General features: G+C 43.3%; 1 protein-coding gene across 2 annotated transcripts in view; it reads right to left on the bottom strand.

Annotated features, from left to right (window-relative positions):
* PGR (progesterone receptor) overlaps positions 1–26,688 on the bottom strand; it is a 142,703-nt gene that overhangs the window by 85,167 nt on the left and 30,848 nt on the right. For both annotated transcript variants that reach the window (XM_044285670.1, XM_044285669.1), the window contains exon 3: positions 20,603–20,719. In XM_044285670.1, coding sequence (XP_044141605.1) covers positions 20,603–20,719 — 117 coding nt within the window. The remainder of the gene's footprint in view (positions 1–20,602; positions 20,720–26,688) is intronic.

The following is a 26,688-nucleotide window of genomic DNA, read 5'->3' as shown; positions in this document are numbered from 1 at the left end:
AGCAATAAATGGGCAGCATGCGGTGCATGTGCAGTGCGCTCTCTTTCCCTTTCGGAGACCCATTCTGGAGATACAGTATGTGCAGGTCTAAGAGGTGGGACCTGCACCTACCTGATTTTGATGGCATATCCTAGTGATATGCCATCAAAGTCTGAGATGACACAACTGTCATGAACGGTCCTGTGACGGGTGCCAGGAGATCAGAGAGACTGGTAACACGTGGGTTAACCTGACTTGTTCCTTGTGGATCATTTGTGTCTGTGTTGTTTTGGCAATGACCACACCTCTTGCAGGTGTTGTTGGTTTGGTCATTTGACTTCCCCTATTTATTACTCTTTACCCCTTCTGGGGGTGCAGTTTATAGCTTCAGTTTATGGACTCTGGCCTAGCTAGTTGTTGGATCTCGGCTGAGCTCCTGGCGTTGCCTTTGCTCCACGTGAAGTTAAGTGTCATCTTCCTTATTTGTATTTTGTTTGTTGTATTTTCCTGTCTTTTGTATCTAGGCCTGAGGGAGACTTCTGTTCATCCTTTTGGTGGAGGAATAGGTTGTCTCAAGTCCTGTCACTATACCAGGACCCCACAGGGTGTGTTAGGGCTCTAGGTTCCTGTGTATGAACTTTCCTACCATCGGGGTCAGTTCATACTGATAGTTAGTCAGGACTTGCATTAGGGTTGTTCTAGGAGGTGACCTTCTCCTCTACCCTAGTTTCCAGGCCTAGTTCCTGTCCCCTTTCCTCCTGTGCGCGGTGTGGAGTTTTCCACCCACACCACATCCGTGACAAGAGTGGGGTTCTTTTATTTGTTTGGCCATTTCCTACATGGCCAAAAATAAAATTAGTTTGATCCTAGACAACCTCTTTACTATATTTTCGCTGTATAATTTTTTTCTTTCCTTCTGTTATTTTTTCCTTTCCTTCCAGTGAAATGGACCTTTATGCATTTTGTTACAAAGCACCAAAATACTCCACAACATTGTACATAGCTCAGACACATACAAGGACCAATTTCATAGCGAGGCAAATTATCTGATAATTTACCTGCATGAAGGTTAAAAATGTATTGGTGTAGCCTATGATCTCACTCAAGGACGATGCAGGGAGTCATACAGATTCTGCAAGGCAAATCTTCAACAGTGGTTAACTCACACTGAGGCAACAAACATATGGTTAGAATCTTCCACAGAGGACACAAACTTGTTGATTGTTCATAGAATTGAGGCACAGAACTTGGTGGTTATCAATGGGAACCGAACAGTCTCTATATGCAATTTGCAAAATATCTCCACAGATAGTTGTCAACTATAATAGAACTGTCTCTATATTCCACAGGCGGTTTCCCCTGGTAACAGGACAGTCTTTATATTTCACAGGCGGTTGCCTTTAATAACAGGACAGTCTCCATATTCCACAGAGAGGATAGATGCACCAGGCAGCTGCCCCCAGCAACAAGATGGACTCTTTCTGTATTCACAATATATTTATGATGGTTATAATAGGGGGTCAGCACAAACTGTTGAGTCATATTGCATCTCTCAGCGTATATTAGCAAGCCTACCACACAAAATCATATCTACAATTACCATGTTTAGTTGCAGGGCCTAGTGGGCTGGCTAGGTCGCAATCTCTGATCACCACTAACTCCACAGTATCACTTATGGGCCTACCCACTAGTCTCCAGGCCAAAAGCAGTCTAGGACCACTTGCGTTATCCAGAACAGTTTCTTCCCCTGGAGTGAGCATTCAATCCAGCCGGCCAATCAGTGACAGCAGTCCAGCAGGACCATAGGCTGAGGTCTTTTACTGGGGGTTGTCGCATCTCAGGGTCTCTACCTTCCTCAGCAGGCCCAACATCAACCAATCATCCACCTCACTGCTAACTAGCCATATACTCACTAACTGACTGACCACAAAGCACACTGAGCTACCATTTATGACCTGGTCCCATGTAGGAAGTAGCCTGCCATAAAATGCATGTCTGTCCTCACATACAGACCCCTGCCCAGTACAACTAGGTCTAAAAATCACCAAAAATTAAAAAAAAATATATTTAACGCAAAAACATGATTTGAACAATAGGTCATTTCTGATAACACATTCCCTTTAAGTGGTCCGACAGTCCTTGCTGGGGCACCCCCCATACATACCATGTGGTTATCTTTCTCCTACATGCAACCCTGCCCGTCAATGTGACGCATGGTAATAATCAAGTTGTACCCCTTGCCTAAAGTGCTGATTCTGCTAAATAATACTGTGTAATGCAAACGTTTGGGCACCACTGGCTAAAATTAGTTACTGTGAAAAGTTAAGCAAGTTGAAGATGAAATGTTCTCCAAAAGGCAAATAGTTAAAGACAACACATTCCCTTTGTATTTTAAGCAAAAACTTTTTTTTTTTTTTTTGTAGCACCCCCTTTGGCAAGTATCAGCTTGTAAATGCTTTTCGTAGCCAGACAAGAGTCTTATAATTCTTGTTTGAGGTATTTTCATCCATTAATCTTTGCAAAAAACTCCCACTCTTGTGAGATTCCTTGGCTGTCTAGCAGGCACTGCTTATTTGAAGTCTATCCACAGATTTTCAATGATGGTCAGATCAGGGCACTGTGAGGGCCATGATAAAACCTTCAGCTTGCACCTTTTGAGGTAGTCTACTGTTAATTTTGAGGTGTGTTTAGGAACATTATCCACCTGTAGAAGCCATTCTCTTTTTAATTTCAGCTTTTTTTTACAATTGGTGTTATGGTTGCTTCCAGAATTCGCTGGAATTTCATTAAATCTGTACTTTCCTCTACCCGTGAAATGTTCCCCGTGCAATTGGCTGCAACACAACCCCAAAGCATGATTGATCCACCCCACTCTTAATGGTTGGATAGGTGCTCTTTTCATGAAATGTTGTGCCCTTTTTTCTCCAAACATATCTTTGCTCATTGTGGCCAAAAGTTTTATTTTAAACTCATCAGTCTACAGGACTTATTTCCAAAATGCATCAGGCTTGTTTAGATGTTCTTTTGAAAACTTCTGACACTGAAGTTTGTGGAAAGGATGCAGGAGAGGTTTTATTCTGATGACTTTTCAATGAAAGTCATATATGTGCAGGTGTTGCTGAACAGTAGAACAATGTACCACAACTCTGGAGTCTGCTAAATCTTCCTGAAGGTCTTTTGCAGTCAAGCAGAGGTTTTGATTTGCCTTTCTAGTAATCCTACAAGCAGCTGTCCCTTGGTCTTCCAGACCTTCTCTAGACCTTCACTGTTCTTGTTAACTGCCATTTCATAATTACATTTGGAACTCAGGAAATGCCAACCTGAAAATGCTTTGCTTCTCCTGCTTTGTAGGTTTGTAGGACATTTTCACTTTCAGAGTGTTAGGCAGCTGCGTAGAAGAACCCATGGCTGCTGTCTTGTAGGACTAGGTTAGAGGAGTCTGAGTATTTATAAAGCTTTAAAATTTGCATCACCTGGCCTTTCCAAACAATGATTGTAGTCAAGCCTTAAACCTAACAGGTTATTTAAGGTCTGAGACATTGGTCAATGTTATCTCAGCGCTCAAATTTCCTTCGATTCCCATACTTTTGCAAGGTACTCCTGTACAAAACCAAAATAATACACTGATATTGCTAAATATATTGAAAAGTTTGCTTCACAGTAACAGTAATTTTGACTGGGGGTGACCAAACTTTTGCATGCCACTGTACATCTCGGTGACGGCTACATGTCACTTGGCACAACAATAACATAATCAGCAAACAGACAGAACTTCCCTTTCCTGAGACTGAAAAATGCTATAAAGACTTCCTCCTTTTCCGCATTGCATAGCCTTTTTCTTCTATAAGACGTCAGGATTGTTTTCAGAATTTCTGTTTAGCTTGGCACGTGCTCAAAGGGAAAATTCCTATTTAAGAACACAAGCCAAATGGAGAGGACTTGAATAACGTGCAGATATATCCCAGGAACTTAATAAAATGAATTTACATCTCTTTTTGTTGATATTATGGCTATTTTTAGCACTTTAATTTTTTTTTAAAAAAGTTTAATGCACTTTTTTATTTTTTTTATACAGGCTTATCAGAGAAGGTAGATTCTCATGATTTCTAGCCAATGTTATTTTTTATAGATGCCATAATTCTTGGTGTTCTTATGTTGACAACTCAAGTCATGTAGGTTAGACCAATTAACTAAAACGGAACTGCAGATAAAGATAGCTGGGGGTCTTGAAATGCAACTGAGATTTAAAAAAAATCTAGATTTTCCCATCGAACCCAAGGACCCAGTGCTACATGCAAACCTAGTTGATGATACACATTAATGTTGACTGGACTCCTTAATTTCATAACCTTCTAATGGGAATGGGAGCCTCCTGACTCCCTTCCCTGATGACAGATGTTGGGGAGAAAAGAATTGGGCTGTTGGATTTCAATATGCCTTATTCTTTTCTTCTTAAATGGAGATAATCTGCTGACCAGAAGTGTCTGGCAGCGGTTTACTCTCTTCAACCCATGTAGAACACCTGCATGCTTGAATGAGCTGAGCTGAGCTTGCATGTGTAGCGGGGGGGGTTGAGAGAGACTGCTGTAGGCTAAATAGGCAGGAGGCAAACAGCTACAGTAGATTTGGAAAGTCTTTAGACCCTTTCACAGTTTTTTTTTTTTTTTTTTTTTTTTTTACATTTTGTTATATTGCAGTTGTGTACTAAAATAAAAAAAAATCAAGTTTTCCTTATCAATCACAACTCAATGCCGCATAATAAAAAAAGTGAAAGCAGCAGAATTGTATAAATTTTTGCAAATTTATTAAAAAGTAAAAACTAAATCTATGCATAGGCATAAGTATTCAGACCTTTTAATGTGATACTTGAAATTTAGCTTTGTGCACATCCTTGATCACCTTTGAGAAGTTTCTACTATTCTGCCACAGATGTACGTTAGAGAAGTCTCTGACTGGTTGTGAGTGGTAATCTCTGTACAAGCAATGGTAGACAGCTGAACTCACTAATATCCCTCGGTTGTGGTTCCATTTGCATGTGAAGCTCCAGTGAGGAGGATACAATGGAAATGCTTTGGTAATGTATTGAGTTTACCTTGAGCAAAGACATATAGAGGACATTAGAGTATATTAGATGATATTAGAGGTCAAAACTAAATGCTCTCACCAGCTCTGAGTCTGCTGCAGAAAAGAAAGACACAGGACCAGAACAAACAGGATATGATATCCCTGAAAGGGAGTAGTAGACAGAGAGCAAAGGCAATGGGATTTACATACATTTAGGAAACCTATAACAAGAATGACCACAGGGTGGCAGCATTACATAACATAGTAATGATATGATAACACAAATACAGCCATTAATCTTAAATGGAAGAAATAAATGCTGGGACAGCAAACTCCCCGACTGAAATCCTAGGATTTCACACTATATACTAAGCATGAATGTCCATATGATGTTCAATGAAAATACTGGAACCTAAAAGACAAAAGGCAATAAAAAAAAAAACATTAACTAGAATGGGTGGACAGTAACAGTCCAATGTCTGGAATTTTAGGAATAGTCTGGGGATGGACGACTAAATGGAAGAAAAGCTCTTACAAAGTTCCTCAAGGTAGAAGAAATCATTTTTCAACGGGTAAGAGGAGGACAATCTCAGATGCAGGCCTGATAAAGGACTTGGGATCGCCTTGTTTTTGCGATGGTCACTCCCACCTTACAAACCTTGCCATCTTCACTGGCGAAGATTTTTGAGATGAGACCCATAGGCCAGGAATTTCTTTCCACTTTCTGGTCTTTCATGAGAACAAGATCTCCTATTTTTAAGTTTGGCTTGACCTGCTGCCACTTTCTATGTCCTTGAAGAAGGGTTAAAGGGGTTGTCTGAGTTATGGAAAAAAAAAATATAGCACTGTAAAGCTGATGGTCAATGATATATAACTAAGGTAACCAAGTTTTAAGCAAAAAATATCTATTTCCTCATTTCCCTGGTTCTCTTCTGGCCCTTTGTTTACTTGCAATAAAAACAATCTCTGCCCCTCCCCCTGCTCTGCTAAGGGAGTGAATACAAGAGCTGCCCTGAGTGACATGTGTGCCTGCTGGGAGACTCAACAGCATGTTGTCTGTATAGAACTACAAGTCCTAGCTGTACAATGACACTGCTAATACACACAGGATCTTCCCCCTACCTGCAATGCTCTGCAGAATTTCTCATTTCTGGAGTGAGAATGGCAGGGGCTCCATAGATACAGGTACAAGAGGCCTTGCGTTGATGATAGCAGATACCTCCAGCTAGGAAGGTAGTCAAAGTCTCATGGGTGAGCCTTGAAAAGTTTGAGTCCATAAGCATACAGTCCAATATTTTAAGGGTGATGCCTATCATTCTTTCCCATGAACTGCCCATATGAGAGGCATGAGGGGGGGTTAAATATCCATGTACAACCATTGTTGGCCAAGTAGTCTTGAACTGGCTTAGAATCGATTTGCAATTCTCGGCAGGCGCCTATGAAGTTGGTTCCACAGTCAGATCTCATTTGTTTTACTTGTCCTCTGATGACTAGATATTGTCTTAAAGCATTGATGAAACTAGAAGCGTTCATGGATTCTATTACTTCAATGTGTATAGCACGTACACTTAAGCATGTAAACAACACTGCCCATCGTTTGCTGTTTGCATGACCACCTCTGGTCCAATGTGTAGTGACTGTCCATGGCTCGAAGACATCCAGACCAACATAAGTAAACAGTGGTTCGGTGCTTGTCCTATCAACTGGCAAATCAGACATTTGTTGATGTTGCAGCTTTCCCCTTGCCTTGCGACATTTAATGCAATGGTGAATTATATGAGCAACCTGTCTTTTTGCTCCCACTATCCAAAGACCTGCGGCTCTTAAAGCACCCTCAGTCAAATGTCTGCCTTGGTGCTTGATTCTTTCATGATAATGCTGTATCAGCAGTGTAGTAACATGGTGATTGGCAGGAATAATGAGGGGATTCCTTTCTGAAATCTCTAACTTAGCCTTCTTTGGGCGACCACCAACCCTCAGCATTCCACGATCGTCAATTACTGGTTTAAAGTTGACAATGGGGCTGCCTTTTGGAATGTCTTGCTTGTCATGTATACATTTCAGTTCTATGTGAAAGGCACTCTGCTGTACGTTACGTATCACAAGCAACTCACTTAGGACAATATCTTCTGCTGTGAGAGGTTTATGGCACAAGTGCCAACTGCAACATTCAGCGTTATGTTTCTTAGCGCAAAAGCACTGTACAATGTGGACTAACTTTGCAATGGTGTGAACAAGCTTTGACCATCTGGAGAAGCCAGACCTCCTTTCAGACTTGGTGACAAGGGTACTAACTTCAGGGTGAATCTCTCGATCTTTATTAAGGTCTTGGAGACTGAAGACGTCTTGAGTAGAAGTTTCTTTACTCTGTTTCAACAAAAACTCCGGACTTTGTGTCCTTTTTGAGCAGATCTATGGCTTCCTCCGCTGTGGGCAAGGATTTGAGTGCGGTGTCCACGTAGACTTTTTCAACAAAGTTTCGGGCCTCTTTCCAAAACTCTGACTCACCATCAGAGGCAGCCTTAGGTAGGCCATATGTAGCAACAGCAGGTCAAGGAATGTTACCGGAACACATGCACCTTCATGCGGTATTCAACCATTTCCTTGCTGGTGTCATTGTCTCTGTGCCAAAGAAACCTGAGGTACTGCAATTTCTGTGGTCTTCCCATACGATAAAGCAATGGAACATGTGTTCAATGTGTGCAGTAATGGCAACTGGCTCCTTTCTGAATCTCATAAGTACTCCTACCAGATTATTGGTCAGGTTTGGACTGGTGAGGAGGACGTCGTTCAGAGATACGCCATTATGTTTGGCACTTGAGTTGAATACCACTCTTATCTGGTTTGGTGTCCGTGGGTGATATACTCCAAAGGAGGGAAGGTACCAGCATTCTTCATGCTCTTGCAAAGGTGGAGCCGGCTCTGCATGATCATTGTGAAATATCTTTTCCATGAAGGCAACAAAATTATTTTTCATTTCAGGCTTGTTTTTTCACATACGTTGCAAGGAGATGAATCTGGATAGTGCCTGTTCCCAGTTGTCAGGAAGTCTGGCTCTTACAGCATGGAAAGGTAAAGGTGCAACCCAGTGGTTAGATGCATCTTTAAAGAATATATTGTCCATTATTTTAATAAACTCTTTGTCATCTATGGACAAGGCTAATCTGTTGTCCTCTGGTGTTGTACAAAACACTGATCTTCCTAAGTTGTCATAAAGGGTAGGAATGATGTCTGGTGCCTTAAGGAGGTTAGAAAGATTATCCTTTACCTCGTAATGATGAACACATGGCTTAAAGTGAGTTGTGCAACCATTTTTGAGCACAAAAGTTTTTAAGGAGTTCACTTGAGATGGTTTGTGGCTCTAACCTATATATACATCGCCCACATATCACCCAGCCTAAGTCGAGCCTCTGTGCATATAGTGCGTTGTCAGAACTGTTGCATTGTTGCCGCACCTTGTGGACCCTCAGAATGTCTCTCCTGAGCAAGAGTAGGACGTCAGCATTCATGTCCATAGGAGGAATCTCACTAGCTAGATGTTTCAAGTGGGAATGATAGTATGCAGCTTCGGGAGTAGGAATGTCATCTCCTTCATCAGGTATCTGGTCGCATTCAATTAACGTTGGCAAGGGTATATGAACATTCCCTTTTAATGGAGGAGATAAGGTATCCAGTGGCTCTTCTGCCATAAGTCTCTACACGACCAGAACACGTATTGAGGGTGTATGGCATTGCTTCTCCCGTTATGCCAAAAATCTCAAAGAATTTAGGTTTCCCCACACCTATTGCTTTGTTCATCTATAATGGCGTACATTCTGGTGGCCTTTCCAGATTGCCCTTTTGAGTAGACGTTGACCAAACACACTTTTGCACAGCACTTGGAACCAGTCTCCTTGCCACATATTTCCATACAGGAGGAGGAGACAGTCGTTGTAGCTAGCTCTTGAGCCGGTGGCTCCCCGCCATGAAGTGTGATGGCATTGGTTACGGTATGAGGTAGTGCGCTGTCTGGAGGCAAAGTAGAATGCATTACTGTAACATGCTTGTCACTGCTGCATTCTGCACACCTGATGATAGCTTTACAGTCTTTTTCCATATGATTTGACGAGACACAACACTTGTAACACACTCCAAGCTCTTTGGGTGTCTCTCTGCGTTCTTGCAAAGTCTTTGCCCTGAGCCGATGACATTCTTTTAAAGGATGAGGTCTTTTGTGGATAGGGCACATGCGGTTAGGGTCCTTTTCTTTAAGGACGGGGGTGTCCTTCCTAGTAGTGTAGGCTGCAATAAGTGGGACGTTTGTTTTTCTAACGGATACTGTTCCCCTTTAATTTCTACGTCTACTTGTGTTGTCATACCTGGATTCTGTGAAGTCAAAGCTGGGATCATTCTTCTTCCGAGCTTGGTCACTGATGAATCTGGAAAAATAAGAGAAAGAGGGAAAAGACACATTGTGTTCTCATTTATATCTGGAGCCCTGGTCTGCCCATTTTTCTTACATGCCATGTGGTAGTTTCAACACAACTGGATTGATACCATGGGCAGTATCAAGGTAACTCAGTCCTGGCAGACGTGGGTCCATTTTAGCCAATTCTAGTTCCTTTAGTAGGTCGCTCAGATCCTGGAGCTTGCGATTGTCCTTGCCAGTTATCTTTGGGAAGACTTGAAGTCTCCTGAATAAGGCGCTTTCTATAGCTTCAGAACTGCCATAGGTCTGTTCAAGTCTCTCCCATGCTGCAGCAAGACCTTCCTTTGAGTGGACTGCATGAACTGCTCTTAATGTCTTTACGAGTTGTGCAGATTCTGGGCCTAACCAGTTGACAAGCAAGTCAAGTTCTTGCTTGGCAGTGAGGTTAAGATTGTTGATTACAGCTTCAAAGGTCGATTTCCAGGCTATTTTGTTTTCAGCCCCATCATACTTCGAGAGACTAATGTTAATCAGCTCCCTGCGCATCATGTATCTGGCAAAGTCTGACATGTCTGATTTCCCATTCCTTGTTGCTGGATTGCATTGTGGTGTTTCTGGGGCATGTAGACGCTCTGGCATATAAGGCTGAGATTGATCAGGACAGAATGATGCGGCATAAGGATTAAGCTTTGGTTTAGTCTCTGGAGGATCAGCTGGCTCGACGCTAGAAATTACCTTGTTATTTGTGGATGACGACATCTGGTGCTCTGTGGGTTCATCCTGTTGGTGATTTAAAAGTAGCGTTGGTACATGCAATTTATCAGGAGGAGCAGGCGATGATTGCCTTAGCATATATCTGGCAGTGCGGTCAGCTGGGTCTTCCACTTCTCCTGGGATGAAACAGTCTAGGTCAGTACCTTGCGTGAAGACCTTTAGTTTAGCTAAGGTAGCTGCTTCTTCCCTTTCTGTTTGGAGAATCTTTAGTTGGGCTTCTGCCTCTGCCTCCATTTCTGCTTTTTTTCTTTGCCATTTCTGCCTCCATAGCAAAGGAACTTCTAACACTAGCTTCTTCTGCTTCTGCCCGGATCTCTAGAAGCTTGTCATGTAACGCCGGAACTAAAGGTTTAGGAAGAAGAAAGCGTATATTTGGTTGAAGTTGATCGATGGGATTTCACTTCTTGCAAGTGTGCGATGCAGAGTTTTGCCTTACTCTGAGTGTCTTGTACTAAGGCATCCTTCACTAGGAGGAGATCCTTTCTCTCTCTCAACTCTTCTGAGGCATCATCAAAATCGCAGTCGCTTAGGAAAGTGATGTACCTTGCAGTCGCTGATAGCGGACATAGGCGTTAGTTAAACGATTCAACTCTGTTTTACATTGGTGCATCATTGTTATAGCGTGAAAGAGCTGCTATATAGTGCTCAGTTCTTTACCATAAATCATTTAAATTGTCACTGAACTCTTCTTTGGTTGCCTCAAAGTTCTCTCTAATCTTTCGTGTTGGTTTGATAACATGTTTAGATCGTACAGGTCGTTCTGTAGTAAACATGGACTCTGCTTCCTGTATATCTGAGTTTTTGGGCCCAGGGCGAGTTTACATATGTCCAGTGACCGAGATATCCACGGAGCCTCTTGTGGACATGTTATTCCTGTTTAAGTGGTATGTCTCTAAGAAAGGATTTCAGCTTAATCACTGTGCTTATGAAGCCACGTGCATGTAAGATGGCGGACAGCTCTAAGCTTGCTTGTTTGCAGACTGCGTTTAGACATGCAAAGACTGTAGATTTAGACTTCGTTCTGACTATTCTGCCACAGCTGTATGTTAGAGAAGTCTCTGACTGGTTGTGAGTGGTAATCTCTGTACAAGCAATGGTAGACAGCTGAGCTCACTAATATCCCTAGGTCGTGGTACCAGTTGCATGTGAAGCTCCAGTGAGTAGGATACAATGGAAATGCTTTGGTAATTTATTGAGTTTACCTTGAGCAAAGACATATAGAGGACATTAGAGGATATTAGAGGTCAAAACGAAATGCTCTTACCAGCTCTGAGTCTGCTGCAGAAAAGAAAGACACAGGACCAGAACAACCAGGATAAGATGTCACCAAAAGGTAGGAGAAGACAGAGAGCAAAGGCAATGAGCTTTGCATAATACATTCAGGAAACCTATAACAAGAATGACCACAGAGTGGCAGAATTACATAACATGGTAATGATATGATAACACAAATACAGCCATCAATCTTAAATAGAAGAAATAAATGCTGGGACAGCACATCTACACCTCGATTGGAGTCCACCTGTGGTAAATTCAGTTGATTAGACAAGAACCAATGGTCACTCTAGCTGAGCTCCAAAGATATTGTGTGCAGATGGGAGAAACTTTCAGAAGGTAAACATCTTTGCAGTCCTCCACCAATCTGGGCTTTATGGCAGAGCGGCCAGAAAGAAGCCTCTCCTCAGTAAAAGACACATGAAAATTTGCAAAAAAGCACCTGAAGGATACTCAGACTTTGAGAATCAAGATTTTCTGGTCTGATGAAACCAATATTGAAATTGGCCTTAATTCTAAGAGTCAGGTTTGGAGAAATTCAGGTAGTAACCAATACTATCTCTACAGTGAAACATGATGGTGGCAGCATTATGCTGTGGGAGTCATTTTCAGCAGTTGGGACAGGGAGACTGTTCAGTGTTGAGGGAAAGCTGAATGCTGAAAAGCACAGAGGTATTCTTAATGAAAACCTGATCCAGAGTGCTCTGTACCTCAGACTGGGCTGAAGGTTCACCTTCCAACAAGACAATGACCCTAAGTACACAGCCAAGACATCACAGGAGTGGTTTAGGGACAACTCTATGGAGGTCCTTGAGTTAGGGTGACCATGTGTCCCGGATCGCCCGGGACAGTCCCGCATTTGGAGAGTCTGTCCCGGGTCCCGGTCACCCTCATTCCGGGACAATGCAGTGTCCCGGAATGACCTGAGCCGCCGACCGCTGCTGTTGTGACAGTCAGGGCCGGCGCTTCCATAGAGGCAAGGGACCGGAGATGAGCGCTTCAATTGTGGAAGCGCTCATCTCTAGTCATCTGTATCGCAGCAGGGCAGGGGAGGGAGAGGTGTGTCCCTTCCCCTTCCTCTGATAGGCTGCCGGCACTAGGCCGGCAGCCTATCAGAGGCCGGCACAGGCGGCGCGATGACCTCATCGCGCCGCCTGAGCCCTGAGCCGTACAGCGCGGAACACAGGCCGGAAGAGGCCTGCATCACATCGCTGCCAAGGAGGTAAGTATAAGTGGTTTTTTTTTTTTGTCAATACTGGTGGCTACTGGCACATTATGGGGGGCCTATGGCTACTGGGACATGATAGGGGGGGCCCTATGGCTACTGGCACATTATAGGGGGGCCTATGGCTACTTGCACATGTTGATTGGGGGCTCAGGCTACTGGCACATGATAGGGGGGCTATGGCTACTGGCACATGATAAGGGGGGCTCTGGCTACTGGCACATTATAGGGGGGCCTATGGCTACTGCCACATGTTGATGGGGGCTCAGGCTACTGGCACATGATAGGGGAGCCTTTGGCTACTGGCACCTGATGGGGGGCTCAGGCTACTGGCACATGATAGGGGGGCCTATGGCTACTGGCACATGATGGGTGGGCCTATGGCTACTGGCACATGATGGGGGGGCCTATGGCTACTGGCACATGATAGGGGGAATATGGCTACTGGCCAATGATGGGGGGGCTCAGGCTACTGGCACATGATAGGGGGGCTCTGGCTACTGGCACATGATATTGGGGGGCCCTGGCTACTGGCATATGATATAGGGGGGGCTCTGGCTACTGGCACATGATATAGGGTGTGCTCTGGCTACTGGCACATGATATAGGGGGGCTCTGGCTACTGGCACATGATATAGGGGGGGCTGTGGCTACTGGCACATGATGGTGGGGGGGCTCTGGCTACTGGAACATTATTGGGGGACATCTATGGGGGCACTTATTACTGGCACATTATTGGTGGGCACTATAGGGGCATCTACTGAGGCCACAAAGAACGGTTATTTTATATGGGGGCTCTGTATAGGGGCATTTTATACTAGGACACATTATGGTGCCACAAAGAACGGTTATTTTATATGGGGGCTCTGTATAGGGGCATTTTATACTAGGACACATTATGGTGGGTACTATGGGGAAGGTGGGAGAGGAGTACTATGGGGTCATTTACGGGGGCACCGAGAAGGGGTATTTTATACTTACAAATTATGGGGGACACTGAGGGCATCTACTGGGGCGCTATATATGGGGAATTTTATACTGGTACATTATAGGGGGCACTAGGAGGGAGGGGGGAGAGGAGCCCTATGGGGGCATTTACTGGGGGCACTATATAGGGGTATTTTATACTGGCACATTATGGGGGCACTATGGGGACATTAGCTCAACTGGGGGCATTACAAGGGGGTATTTTTTGCACTGTCACATTATAAGGAGAATTATTTCTACTGGAGGGGGGGCATTATGGTGGGCTTTATTACTCCCCCATGGTATGAGCCCCCTAGTAGCTGCACCAGCCTCTCCCTGCTCTGCTATCCCTCTGCCCCTTCTCCAAATCCTTATTATGAAATCTGACTCATTAGGATAAAACACATCAGCTCCGCCGAGTCCCCGGCCAAAGTGTGGAAGTGATGTCTGAGATCCCCAAGGGCCAAACCAAGTAATTGTAAGTTTTCATATGAAATATGTTTATGTTATACACATATAGCCTACACCGTGCCCCACAATATACAGTTTCTTCTGTAAAAGTCATCAAGTGTCATTGGGGGGGGGGGGGGGGGGCCATATTGTTTTTCGACCCAGGGCCCCATTTCACCTAGAACCGGCCCAGTCTCAAGTATAAGTTTGACAAAATGCACTTGTGAAAGTAAGTGTCCCTGAATGGCAGTTAGGAAATGTGGTCCCCCTACCTTGAGTGTCCTAGCCAGAGTCTCAATATGAACCCAGACCTGAAAATGGTCCCCATCCAACCTGACAGAGCTTGAGAGGGTCTGCAGAGAAGAATGGCAGAAAATTCCCAAATCCAGTTCTGCAGACCTTGTGGCATCATACCCAAGGAGATTGGAGGTTGGAATCACTGCCAAAGAGGCTTCAACTAAGTCCTGAGTAAAAGATCTAAATACTTATATCAATCCAAGATTTTAGTTTTTACTTTTCAATAAATTAGAAAACATTTAGAACTTTCTGTTGAACATTTGTCAAGATTTGTTTTTAATGTCTAATTAATGTGGGTCCTGCCTCTGGGACCCACACCTACAGTATCTCGAAAATCTGGTGGTCGCTATGACTGGAAAAACTATTCTACTCTGCTATTTTTGGAACTTTCACAGAAGTTAATGGAGAGAGAGCCACACATGCTCAGCTACCGTAACTCTCCAGTCACAGTGGCCACAAAATGGAGCCTCATTCTTGATATAGATATAGGTCCCAGAGGTGAGACGAGTATCTATCATACACTTATGCCATAATATTCTGAATGGTAGCGATCCAACCACCACTAATCCCTACAATGAAGCAGATGTTCCCCTCCCACACAATGACTTTCATGGCCAAATAAAAGTGATTAAAGTGGTTATGTTAAGTTTGATGTGAAAAAATCAGACATCATAAAGCACATGACAATTTCTGTCTATCAAAGCTAGAACCAGCCCTGTACATCACATGGATCCAGGGATCTCCCCTTTCATTGTTCCAACTGTTCTGCTAGAAATATTTCAGCCTCGAAGCTCAGGGGGTGTGCCTTTTCTGGTGTAGCTCTTTCCCTGTAACTGCCACAGCTTGTAACAGAAGATATGGCTGGTGACTAGAGATGAGCGAATCGAAGTTGATGAAGTGGAATTTGATATGAATTTCAGGAAAAATTCGATTTGCACCGAATCCGAATTTCCTCACGCTTCGTGGTAACGAATTGCATTTTTTCGTAAAATGGCTGCTGCACATGTTAGGACATGGAGTAAAGAACTCTGGGTACAAGGGATCACCCACAATGCCATGCATACAGCCAATCAGCAGCCAGCCAGCCCTGTGATGTCACAGCCCTATAATTAGCCTCAGCCATCTTGGATGATGCAATTTTCTAGCGTGCTTAGTGCAGGGAGAGACGTCAGCGGACGCTAGGGACAGTGTTAGGAAAGACTTCATTGTGCTGACAATTCAAGGTGTAGGGAAAAGATAGGGAGGCATTATCTACGCTATAAAAGGAGAACAGGGTGCAATAGGAGCGATTCTTTTACACCTTGCTGCACATATTAGGGATCCAAATTGCTTTTAGGTTGTTTGCACTAAATGATACATCAGTAATTCCAGCAAACTTTGCTTGTGATTGGGGTGCAAGTTCTGTGATACAGCCATTTACGGGGTGTATTAATAGGAAAGATACGTATGCCCTATTAGCTTTTCTGTGTTGATTTTACATTGCTTTACTCTCTTTTTTTGGGGGGGGGGGGGGGTTTATTATTAGGAATAAAAAGGGAAAAATATATGTCATCATTGCTGTTCAGTGGTGAAGTTACATTGTACTATAGGCATTTACAGGGTATATTAATAGGATAGATATGTACATCCTATTAGCCATCCTGCATTGATTTTACATTGTTTAAACTTTTTTTTGGGAGGTGTGTTAATAGAAAAAAATTATAATAATATATATATATATATATATATATATACAGTTGCAAGAAAAAGTATGTGAACCCTTTAGAATTCTATGGATTTCTGCACAGACTGGTTATAAAATGTGATCTGATCTTCATCTAAGTCACAACAATAGACAATCACAGTCTGCTTAAACTAATAACACACAAATAATTAAATGTTACCAGGTTTTTATTGAACACACCATGTAAACATTCACAGTGCAGGTGGAAAAAGTATGTGAACCCTTGGATTTAATAACTGGTTGTACCTCCGTTGGCAGCAATAACTTCAACCAAACGTTTTAAGTAGTTGCAGATCAGATGCGCACAACGGTCAGGAGTAATTCTTGACCATTCCTCTTTACAGAACTGTTTCAGTTCAGCAATATTCTTGGAATGTCTGGTGTGAGTCGCTTTCTTGAGGTCATGCCACAGCATCTCAATCGGGTTGAGGTCAGGACTCTGACTGGGCCACTCCAGAAGGCGTATTTTCTTCTGTTTAAGCCATTCTGTTGTTGATTTACTTCTATGCTTTGGGTCGTTGTTCTGTTGCAACACCCATCTTCTGTTGAGCTTCAGCTGGTGGACAGATGGCCTTAAGTTCTCCTGCAAAATGTCTTGATAAACTTGGGACATCATTTTTCCTTCGATGATAGCAATCCGTCCAGGCCCTGACGCAGCAAAGCAGCCCCAATCCATGATGCCCCCACCACCATACTTCACAGTTGGGATAAGGTTTTGATGTTGGTGTGCTGTGCCTTTTTTTGTCCACACATTGTGTTGTGTGTTTCTTCCAAACAACTCAACTTTGTTTTCATCTTTCCACAGAATATTTTGCCAGTACTGTTGTGAAACATCCAGGTGCTCTTGTGCAAACTGTAAACATGCAGCAATGTTTTTTTGGACAGCAGTGGCTTCCTCTGTGGTATCCTCCCATGAAATCCATTCTTGTTTAATGTTTTATGTATCGTAGATTCGCTAACAAGGATGTTAGCATATGCCAGAGACTTTTGTAAGTCTTTAGCTGACACTCTAGGATTCTTCTTCACCTCATTGAGCAGTCTGCTCAGTGCCCTTGTAGTCATCTTTACAGGACAGCCACTCCTAGGGAGAGCAACAGCAGTGCTGAACTTTCCCTATTTATAGACAATTTGTCTTACCATGGATGGATGAACAGCAAGGCTTTTGGAGATACATGTATAACCCTTTTCAGCTTTATGCAAGTCAACAATTCTTAATCGTAGGTCTTCTGAGAGCTCTTTTGTGCGAGGCATCATTCACATCAGGTAATGCTTCTTGTGAAAAGCAAACCCAGAACTGGTGTGTGTTTTTTATAGGGCAGGGCAGCTGTAACAAACACCTCCAATCTCATCTCATTGATTGGACTGCAGTTGGCTGACACCTCACTCCAATTAGCTCTTTGAGATGTCATTAGTCTAGGGCAGGGATGGCCAACCTGTGGCTCTCCAGCTGTTGTAAAACTAAAATTCCCACCATGCCCTGCTGTAGGCTAATAGCTGTAGGCAGCCTGGGCATGCTGGGAGTTGTAGTTTTCCAACAGCTGGAGAGCCACAGGTTGGCCATCCCTGGTCTAGGGGTTCACATACTTTTTCCACCTGCACTGTGAATGTTTACATGTGTGTTCAATAAAAACATGGTAACTGTGATTGTCTATTGTTGTGACTTTAATGAAGATCAGATCACATTTTATGACCAATTTGTGCAGAAATCCATATAATTCCAAAGGGTTCACATACTTTTTCTTGCAACTGTATAAGTGCCGGTCACCTGCCTACTGAAGAAACTACTCACTAGCAGCAGGTAGACAGAGCAGAACCTGAACCAGCAGGTTGTGGCATACTTGGAGTGCACCCTGCCACCCCACATTGATGATCCCCTGGACTACTGGGCAGCCAAACTCGATTTGTGGCCACAACTGGTCGAGTTTGCCCTGGACAAGCTTTCCTGCCCGGCCAACAGTGTGGCATCAGAGAGGGTGTTTAGTGCGGCGGGGGCCATAGTTAACCCATTGAGAACTCGCTGTCCACCCAAAATGTAGAGAAACTGACCTTTGTGAAAATGAATCAAACACCAATGCCTGATGTATCAGACTAGATTATCCATGGTGCCATCCCAAAACTTTGACAAAAGAGATCTGTTTCTTCTGGCTACCTGCTTCAACTACTATTCTGATGCTGCCACCCACCTGATGCCACAGGTGCTCCTACTGTCAGCCACCATCTTCAGTTGGTACTGGTATTGCCCCCCACCTACACACTCAGTCACGAGGCCACTCTGTGGTCTCCTCATGCTGCTTCCACCTCAACACTATGTCTCTGGGCTACTCTGTGATCTCCTCATGCTGCTGCCACTTCAGCACTCTGTGGTCTCCTCATGCTGCTGCCACTTCACCACTCTGTGGTCTCCTCATGCTGCTGCCATCTCACCACTCTCATGCTGCTGCCACTTAACCACACTGTGGTCTCCTCATGCTGCTGCCACATCACCGCTCTGTGGTCTACTCATGCTGCTGCCACATCACCACTATGTCACTGGGCCACTCTGTGGTCTCTCATGATGCTGCCACTTTACCACTCTGTGGTCTCCTCATGCTGTTGACACTTCACCACACTGTGGTCTCCTTAGGCTGCTGCCACTTCACCACTCTGTGGTCTCCTTATGCTGCTGCCACCTCAACACTATGTCTCTGAACCACTCTGTGGTCTCCTCATGCTGCTGCCACTTCACCACTCAGTGGTCTCCTCATGCTGCTGCCACATCAATACTCTGTGGTCTCCTCATGCTGCTGCCACCTCAACACTATGTCTCTGAGCCACTTTGTGGTCTCCTCATGCTGCTGCTAGTTCACCACTCTGTGGTCTCTGCATGCTTCTGCCACATCACTACTCTGTGGTCTCCTCATGCTGCTGCCACATCACTACTCTGTGGTCTCCTCATGCTGCTGCCACCTCAACACTATGTCTCTGGGCCACTCTGTGGTCTCATCATGCAGCTGCCACCTCACCACTATGCCACTGGGCCACTCTGTGGTCTCCTCATGCTGCTACCACTTCATCATTCTGTGGTCTACTCATGATGCTGCCACCTCACCACTCTGTGGTCTCCACATGCTGCTGCAACATCACTACTCTGTGCTCTCCTCATGCTGCTGCCACCTCAACACTATGTCTCTGAGCCACTCTGTGGTCTCCTCATGCTGCTGCCACTTTACCACTCTGTGGTCTTCTCATGCTGTTGCCACTTTACACTCTGTGGTTTCCGCATGCTGCTACCACATCACTACTCTGTGCTCTCCTCATGCTGCTGCCACCTTAACACTATGTCTCTGAGCCACTCTGTGGTCTATTCATGCTGCTGCCACTTCACCGCTCTGTGGTTTCCTCATGCTGCTGCTCAACAGACAGGATCCGTGTTTTGGGGGTTATTGTTCTGAAGGATCAGAGGAAGGGCAAAATAATCAGGAACGTCAACACAAACTTACTGCTGACACCCTCTCCACTCTGTCGGGGGCTCTACTTGTATAAGCGTTTAATAGAACAGGTTCTGTAGACATCTATGTAGAATCAGCTGATGACGGTGTAAAAGGAGTGTGCTTCTTCTTGGCGCTAACATCGACCTGTTAGGCTGAGTTCACACTTGAGTTATTTGGTCAGTTTTGGCACCGTAACTGCGCAAATAAATGAAGAGTGCAGTGATGCTAAGAGCGACGCCTGTCATCTGCGTGTCATGGAAAATTCGACAAATCGACCGAATCGAATTTGTGAGAAACCACATGTCACATTCCTATTGGCTAATTTGTATTTTTAGGTTGTGAGGGTGACACCCAGGGCTTGGCTAATAAAGAGAGAGTCTTCTGCCGTTTGGAACTGGAAGAGATGGAGAAAGGCTCAAATACCTACACGAGTCATGTCTTCTCATTCTTTTACCTCTAGACTTTTAAGATCTGGAGCATTGCAGACAACATGTTAGAGCCCTTGTTTAGGGATAATATAAAAATTCTACCATGATACATGCAATTACAACAATATTCTGATCCAGATGCTGGTTTGAAAAATGTTGAATATTTTCCACGACACAACCCTTTTAAAACTGTGAATGAAGGGGCCAAGGGATTACTATGGCACAGGATCTGTGGGGGTCCACCATCACCCCCATTAAGAAGTGATAGCATATCATACTAAGAACAATAGCATTTTGAACAATTCCTTCAGCTCCAGATTTAACCACTGGAAGTAAACAATGAAGATTTTTATTGAATTACAGCAAGCAAAGATCTGTGAGTAATTGCAGAATAAATATTGCAAAATTGTATGACTTTCATTATACAACCAATGACCTCAATTTCCCGAAACCAGAAAACCCCTTTAAGGCTTGACACCAGTTACTGCAGCAGCTTTCCATCTTTCCAGGACTGACATTTTCCATAATAAAAATGCCTCTTACCTCCCAGAATCATGCCAGCTTGGCAGCATTTTCGCAGTCTACATGACGGACAATTCTTCCTTCTGATTTTATCCACAATACAGTCGTTCCGTCCAGCGCATAAGTAATTGTGCTGCCCTGGAAGGATGGAGAAAAAGGCAGATTATTTTATATATTAGGACGGTCAATTAGCTCACAATACAGAAACGGGATTTCAGTCTAACTCAGGCATGTCCAAACTGCGGCCCTCCAGCTGTTTCAAAACTACAACTCCCAGCATGCCTGGATAGCTTACAGCTATTAGAGCATGCTGGGAGTTGTAGTTTTGCAACAGCTGGAGGGCCGCAGTTTGGACATGCCTGGTCTAACTGAAATGCATTCCATGGGGGATAATAGTGGACATCAATCTAAAGGGGCCCGGACAGATTACTGAACAGCAGGACTGGCGCCCAGTCTGATGTGTATGGGTGATGATATTGGTGGGAAAGAAGGATGGAGAGTAGTGTTGGGCAAGCATGCTCGGCCGAACACCAGTTCGGCTCGAACATTGGTATGCTCAGCACATCGCGGTGTTCGGCCGAAGATCGCGTGTGCTCGAGCGCGATGCTCATGTCAGTGTATTTAAATCTAATTTAGCCTCTATTTCTGAAAAAAGGCTCTGGCGGGATTTGAACTCACAGGATTCAACATTACAGCCCAGAATGTTAACCACTACACTACAGAGCTGCATGGCCAGTTACTAAAAAATAATATAAAAAAATATGAGACTTCTGCTGTATAGGAATACTTACTAGGAGTAAGTAGTCCTATACAGCAGAAGTCTCATATATATATATTTTTTTTTAGCAACTGGCCATGCAGCTCTATAGTGTAGTGTTTAACATTCTGGGCTGTAATGTAGAAGGTTGTGAGTTTGAACACCGTCAGAAATAGAGATTAAATTTAGATATTTTATATTTTTTTAGCAATTGTAAAAAATGTGTAATTACTAAAGAAAAAAATAATAATAATAAAAAAATATATATATATATATATATATATACAGACGTGGACAAAATTGTTGGTACCCTTTGGTCAATGAAAGAAAAAGTCACAATGGTCACAGAAATAACTTTAATCTGACAAAAGTAATAATAAATTAAAATTCTATAAATGTTAACCAATGAAAGTCAGACATTGTTTTTCAACCATGCTTCAACAGAATTATGTAAAAAAATAAACTCATGAAACAGGCATGGACAAAAATGATGGTACCCCTAACTTAATATTTTGTTGCGCAACCTTTTGAGGCAATCACTGCAATCAAACGCTTCCTGTAACTGTCAATGAGACATCTGCACCTCTCAGCAGGTATTTTGGCCCACTCCTCATGAGCAAACTGCTCCAGTTGTGTCCGGTTTGAAGGGTGCCTTTTCCAGACTGCATGTTTCAGCTCCTTCCAAAGATGCTCAATAGGATTGAGGTCAGGGCTCATAGAAGGCCACTTTAGAATAGTCCAATTTTTTCCTCTTAGCCATTCTTGGGTGTTTTTAGCGGTGTGTTTTGGGTCATTGTCCTGTTGCAAGACCCATGACCTGCGACTGAGACCAAGCTTTCTGACACTGGCTAGTACATTTCTCTCTAGAATTCCTTGATAGTCTTGAGATTTCATTGTACCCTGCACAGATTCAAGACACCCTGTGCCAGACGCAGCAAAGCAGCCCCAGAACATAACAGAGCCTCCTCCATGTTTCACAGTAGGGACAGTGTTCTTTTCTTGATATGCTTCATTTTTTCGTCTGTGAACATACAGCTGATGTGCCTTGGCAAAAACTTCGATTTTTGTCTCATCTGTCCACAGGACATTCTCCCAGAAGCTTTGTGGCTTGTCAACATGTAGTTTGGCATATTCCAGTCTTGCTTTTTTATGATTCGTTTTCAACAATGGTGTCCTCCTTGGTCGTCTCCCATGTAGTCCACTTTGGCTCAAACAACGACGGATGGTGCGATCTGACACTGATGTTCCTTGAGCATGAAGTTCACCTTGAATCTCTTTAGAAGTCTTTCTAGGCTCTTTTGTTACCATTCGGATTATCCGTCTCTTAGATTTGTCATAAATTTTCCTCCTGCGGCCACGTCCAGGGAGGTTGGCTACAGTCCCATGGATCTTAAACTTATGAATAATATGTGCAACACAGTGATTACCTGGAGCCATATATATAGGCCCAATGGCTGATTACAAGGTTGTAGACACCTGTGATGCTAATTAGTGGACACACCTTGAATTAACATGTCCCTTTGGTCACATTATGTTCTGTGTTTTCTACCTCTGTCCTGTGTTTTTTGAAGCTCATCAAGAGAATGCCAAGAGTGTGCAAAGCAGTAATCAAAGCAAAAGGTAGCTACTTTGAAGAACCTAGAATATGACATATTTTCAGTTGTTTCACACTTTTTTGTTATGTATATAATTCCACATGTGTTAATTCATAGTTTTGATGCCTTCAGTGTGAATCTACAATTTTCATAGTCATGAAAATAAAGAAAACTCTTTGAATGAGAAGGTGTGTCCAAACTTTTGGTCTGTACTGTATGTCTTATCTAGAAAAATGTAAAAGCAATCTACAGAGTAAGAAGCGCTGCAAGTGGATGCGAGACATGGATGATTATTCCACAGGCTATGTGTACAACTGACAAGGGGACCAAAGGAGAAATTGGAAGACAGGTGGAGAGAAATATGGATCCACTACTCCATCCACTCCAAAGAAGTCCCAGAGTCATCTGTTTAGGGAGAATGCTACAGGTTCCAGAGAGGACTCTAACCCTACTACTTCATCTACACCTTTTTTAGGAGGAGATCCTGCACTGGCAGGACACGCCGAGGGGGAAAGCGACAACACAAACAGAGGAAAAGAGAAAAATATGAAGCCCCAGAGGGGCAGGACTTTGAGACGCAAGATATAGTGGTAAATATATATTCTGTTGATCTTAATGCCGCACAGTTATCTACATTGAACAAAGGTCTGTCCTATTGTCCCGTAAGCACAACCAAATGGTTTGACCTAGAAATGGATCTCCAGAGATTCTTACGTGCAATTAAATTGAAAGTTTGGTTTGCGGACCAAAAGGACAGACCGCCATCTGAGACTACACAAACTAGTGAGCTCAATTTGAAAAGCATGGGTTTATTTTTAAAGAGCGATTTCTCTCCAGTCATCAATCATCCTGCCATTGAGGCTTTCGGTATCGCAGTCAAATGCGACATCGAGAAACTCAAACAAGAGACTTCCCAGCAACCACCTGGGTTTGCCAATATGACTGCAGCAGAGATGACGGCACTCAGGGATCTTGCTTTAGATCACTACCTCACCATCAAGCCAGCCGACAAGGGTGGTGGGGTTGTGGTCATGGACACCAGATCCTATGTGGCGGAAATCAGGCTGCAGCTTGCAGACACCAATGTGTATGAAAGGATTTATAATGATCCCAAGTTTATGCTACTTAGAGAGTCAAAGGATATATTGAATAGAGCTAGAGATAACGGCATTATTGATGAGAAGATATTCACCTTTTTATCTTGTGATAAACCAGTTACACCTATACTGTATACCTTGCCAAAGATCCACAAGTCATTGACCTCCCCTTCAGGGCGCCAAATAGTCTCGGGTAGAGACTCGTTGTTTTGTAATGCAGCTATTTTTCTCGATAAAATCCTGCGCCCATTTGCCATGTCATCCAGATCTTACATTAGAGATACCAATGATTTTCTGACTAAGATTGATAATCTGCGAATTCCTACAGGGCCTTATTAGCTTCTTTTGATGAGGTAAGTTTATATACTTCCATAGAACATGAATTGGGCATACGGGTAATACAGGAGAATCTACAGAGGACACAATACAGTACTGATTGTCAACAATTTCTGATTGCTTTGTTGAGGTTTATACTCACTCGCAATTATTTTTTGTTCCAAGATGATTTCTTGTTGCAATTACGGGGGACCGCGATGGGGTCCAATGTGGCGCCGACCTACGCAAATCTTTACATGACACACCTTGAGGAATCTGTAGTCTATGTGAGCCACCACTTCAGCCATGTGCTGGGGTGGTGGCGGTACATAGACGACATTTTCCCATTTTCCGGATTTGGGTCGGCGCCGCAGAGGACCTCATGGCGTTTAATCAGTTCTTGAATACCATTGACCCCAGTGTCAAATTTACTTTGACGCATTCTGAGGGGACTATACAGTTTTTGGATACTCAGGTCAGCATTTGCCAGGATAGGTTAGTTACTAATTTATATGTGAAACCCAAAGACTAAAACACTTTACTACGCTTTGAGACTTATCACCCTTGACCTATGATTAGATCACTTCCATTTAGTCAATTGTTCAGGGTCAAGGAGATTGTTCAAGATCCAATTCTGGTAGACACTAGGCTACATGAAATGGGTTCCAAATTCAAGAACACTTAGCAAAAATCAAGCCTCTGACTAATGATGCCATTAGAAAGGGGCTAGGTGATATCACACATTCAAAGGCCAGAATCCCTTTTGTGTCAGAGTTTAGTACTAATAGTGGCAATATTTCAGCCATTTTAAAAAAAACACTGGAGAATACTGCCGAGTAATTTTTAGAATGTTGAAGAATTCAAATACCTGCCTTTATGTTCGTATCGGAGAAATCGTAATTTCATTTAAGGGAATTTGTGAGACATATTTTGGATCCACCCAGAAGGGTTGTTTCCCAGGTTATAATTGCGTTAATTGTACCCTCATGCTACGGGGTGACTCCTTTGTTCACCCCGTTTCGGGCAAAATGATCAAAATCAGACAATATCTAACATGTGATTCGTCCCATGTTATTTATTTATTGACCTGTCCTTGTTACCTCCTATACATAGGTGAAACCAATTGGGACTTAAAAATTCGACTTAACCAAAATATATATTCTATCAGTAAGCAAAAAATGGACCTTCCAGTATCAAAACACTTTACTGTGCTTTAACTGCAGACTGTCAGCTTTAATTTGAGGGTATTTACATCCAAATCAGGTGAACGGTGTAGGAATTACAACAGTTTGCATATGTTAAGGGACTAAAAGTAATGGGCCAATCGGCTTCTCAGCTGTTCCATGGTCAGGTGTGTGTTATTCCCTCATTATCCCAATTACAATGAGCAGATAAAAGGTCCAGAGGTCATTTCAAGTGTGCTATTTGTATTTGGAATCTGTTGCGGTCAACTCTCAAGATGAGATCCAAAGAGCTGTCACTATCAGTGAAGCAAGCCATCATTAGGCTGAAAAAACTAAACAAAACCATCAGAGAGATAGCAATAACATTAGGCATGTCCAAAACAATTGTTTGGAACATTCTTAAAAAGAAGGAACACACTGGTTAGCTCAGCAACACCAAAAGACCCGGAAGACCATGGAAAACAACTGTGGTGGATGACCAAAGAATTCTTTCCCTGGTGAAGAAAACACCCTTCACAACAGTTGGCCAGATCAAGAACACTCTCCAGGAGGTAGATGTATGTGTGTCAAAGTCAACAATCAAGAGAAGACTTCACCAGAGTGAATACAGAGGGTTCACCACAAGATATAAACCATTGGTGAGCCTCAAAAACAGGAAGGCCAGATTAGAGTTTGCCAAACGACATCTAAAAAAGCCTTCACAGTTCTGGAACAACATCCTATGGACAGATAAGACCAAGATCAACTTGTACCAGAGTGATGGGAAGAGAAGAGTATGGAGAAGGAAAGGAACGGCTCGTGATCCTAAGCATACCACCTCATCAGTGAAGCATGGTGCTGGTAGTGTCATGGCATGGGCATGTATGGCTGCCAATTGAACTGGTTCTCTTGTATTTATTGATGATGTGACTGCTGACAAAAGCAGCAGGATGAATTCTGAAGTGTTTCGGGCAATATTATCTGCTCATATTCAGCCAAATGCTTCAGAACTCATTGGACAGCATTTCAGAGTGCAGATGGACAATGACCCAAAGCATACTGCTAAAGCAACCTAGGAGTTTTTAAAGGGAAAGAAATGGAATGTTATGCAATGGCCAAGTCAATCACCTGACTTAAATCCGAGTTGAGCATGACTTGAGCATGACTTGAGCATGCATTT

The sequence above is a fragment of the Bufo gargarizans genome, chromosome 3 (genome assembly GCF_014858855.1).
Source record: "Bufo gargarizans isolate SCDJY-AF-19 chromosome 3, ASM1485885v1, whole genome shotgun sequence".
Classification (NCBI taxonomy): Eukaryota; Metazoa; Chordata; class Amphibia; order Anura; family Bufonidae; genus Bufo; species Bufo gargarizans.
The sequence above is the reverse complement of the archived record's forward strand: the minus strand, read 5'-3'. Positions and strand labels throughout refer to the sequence as shown.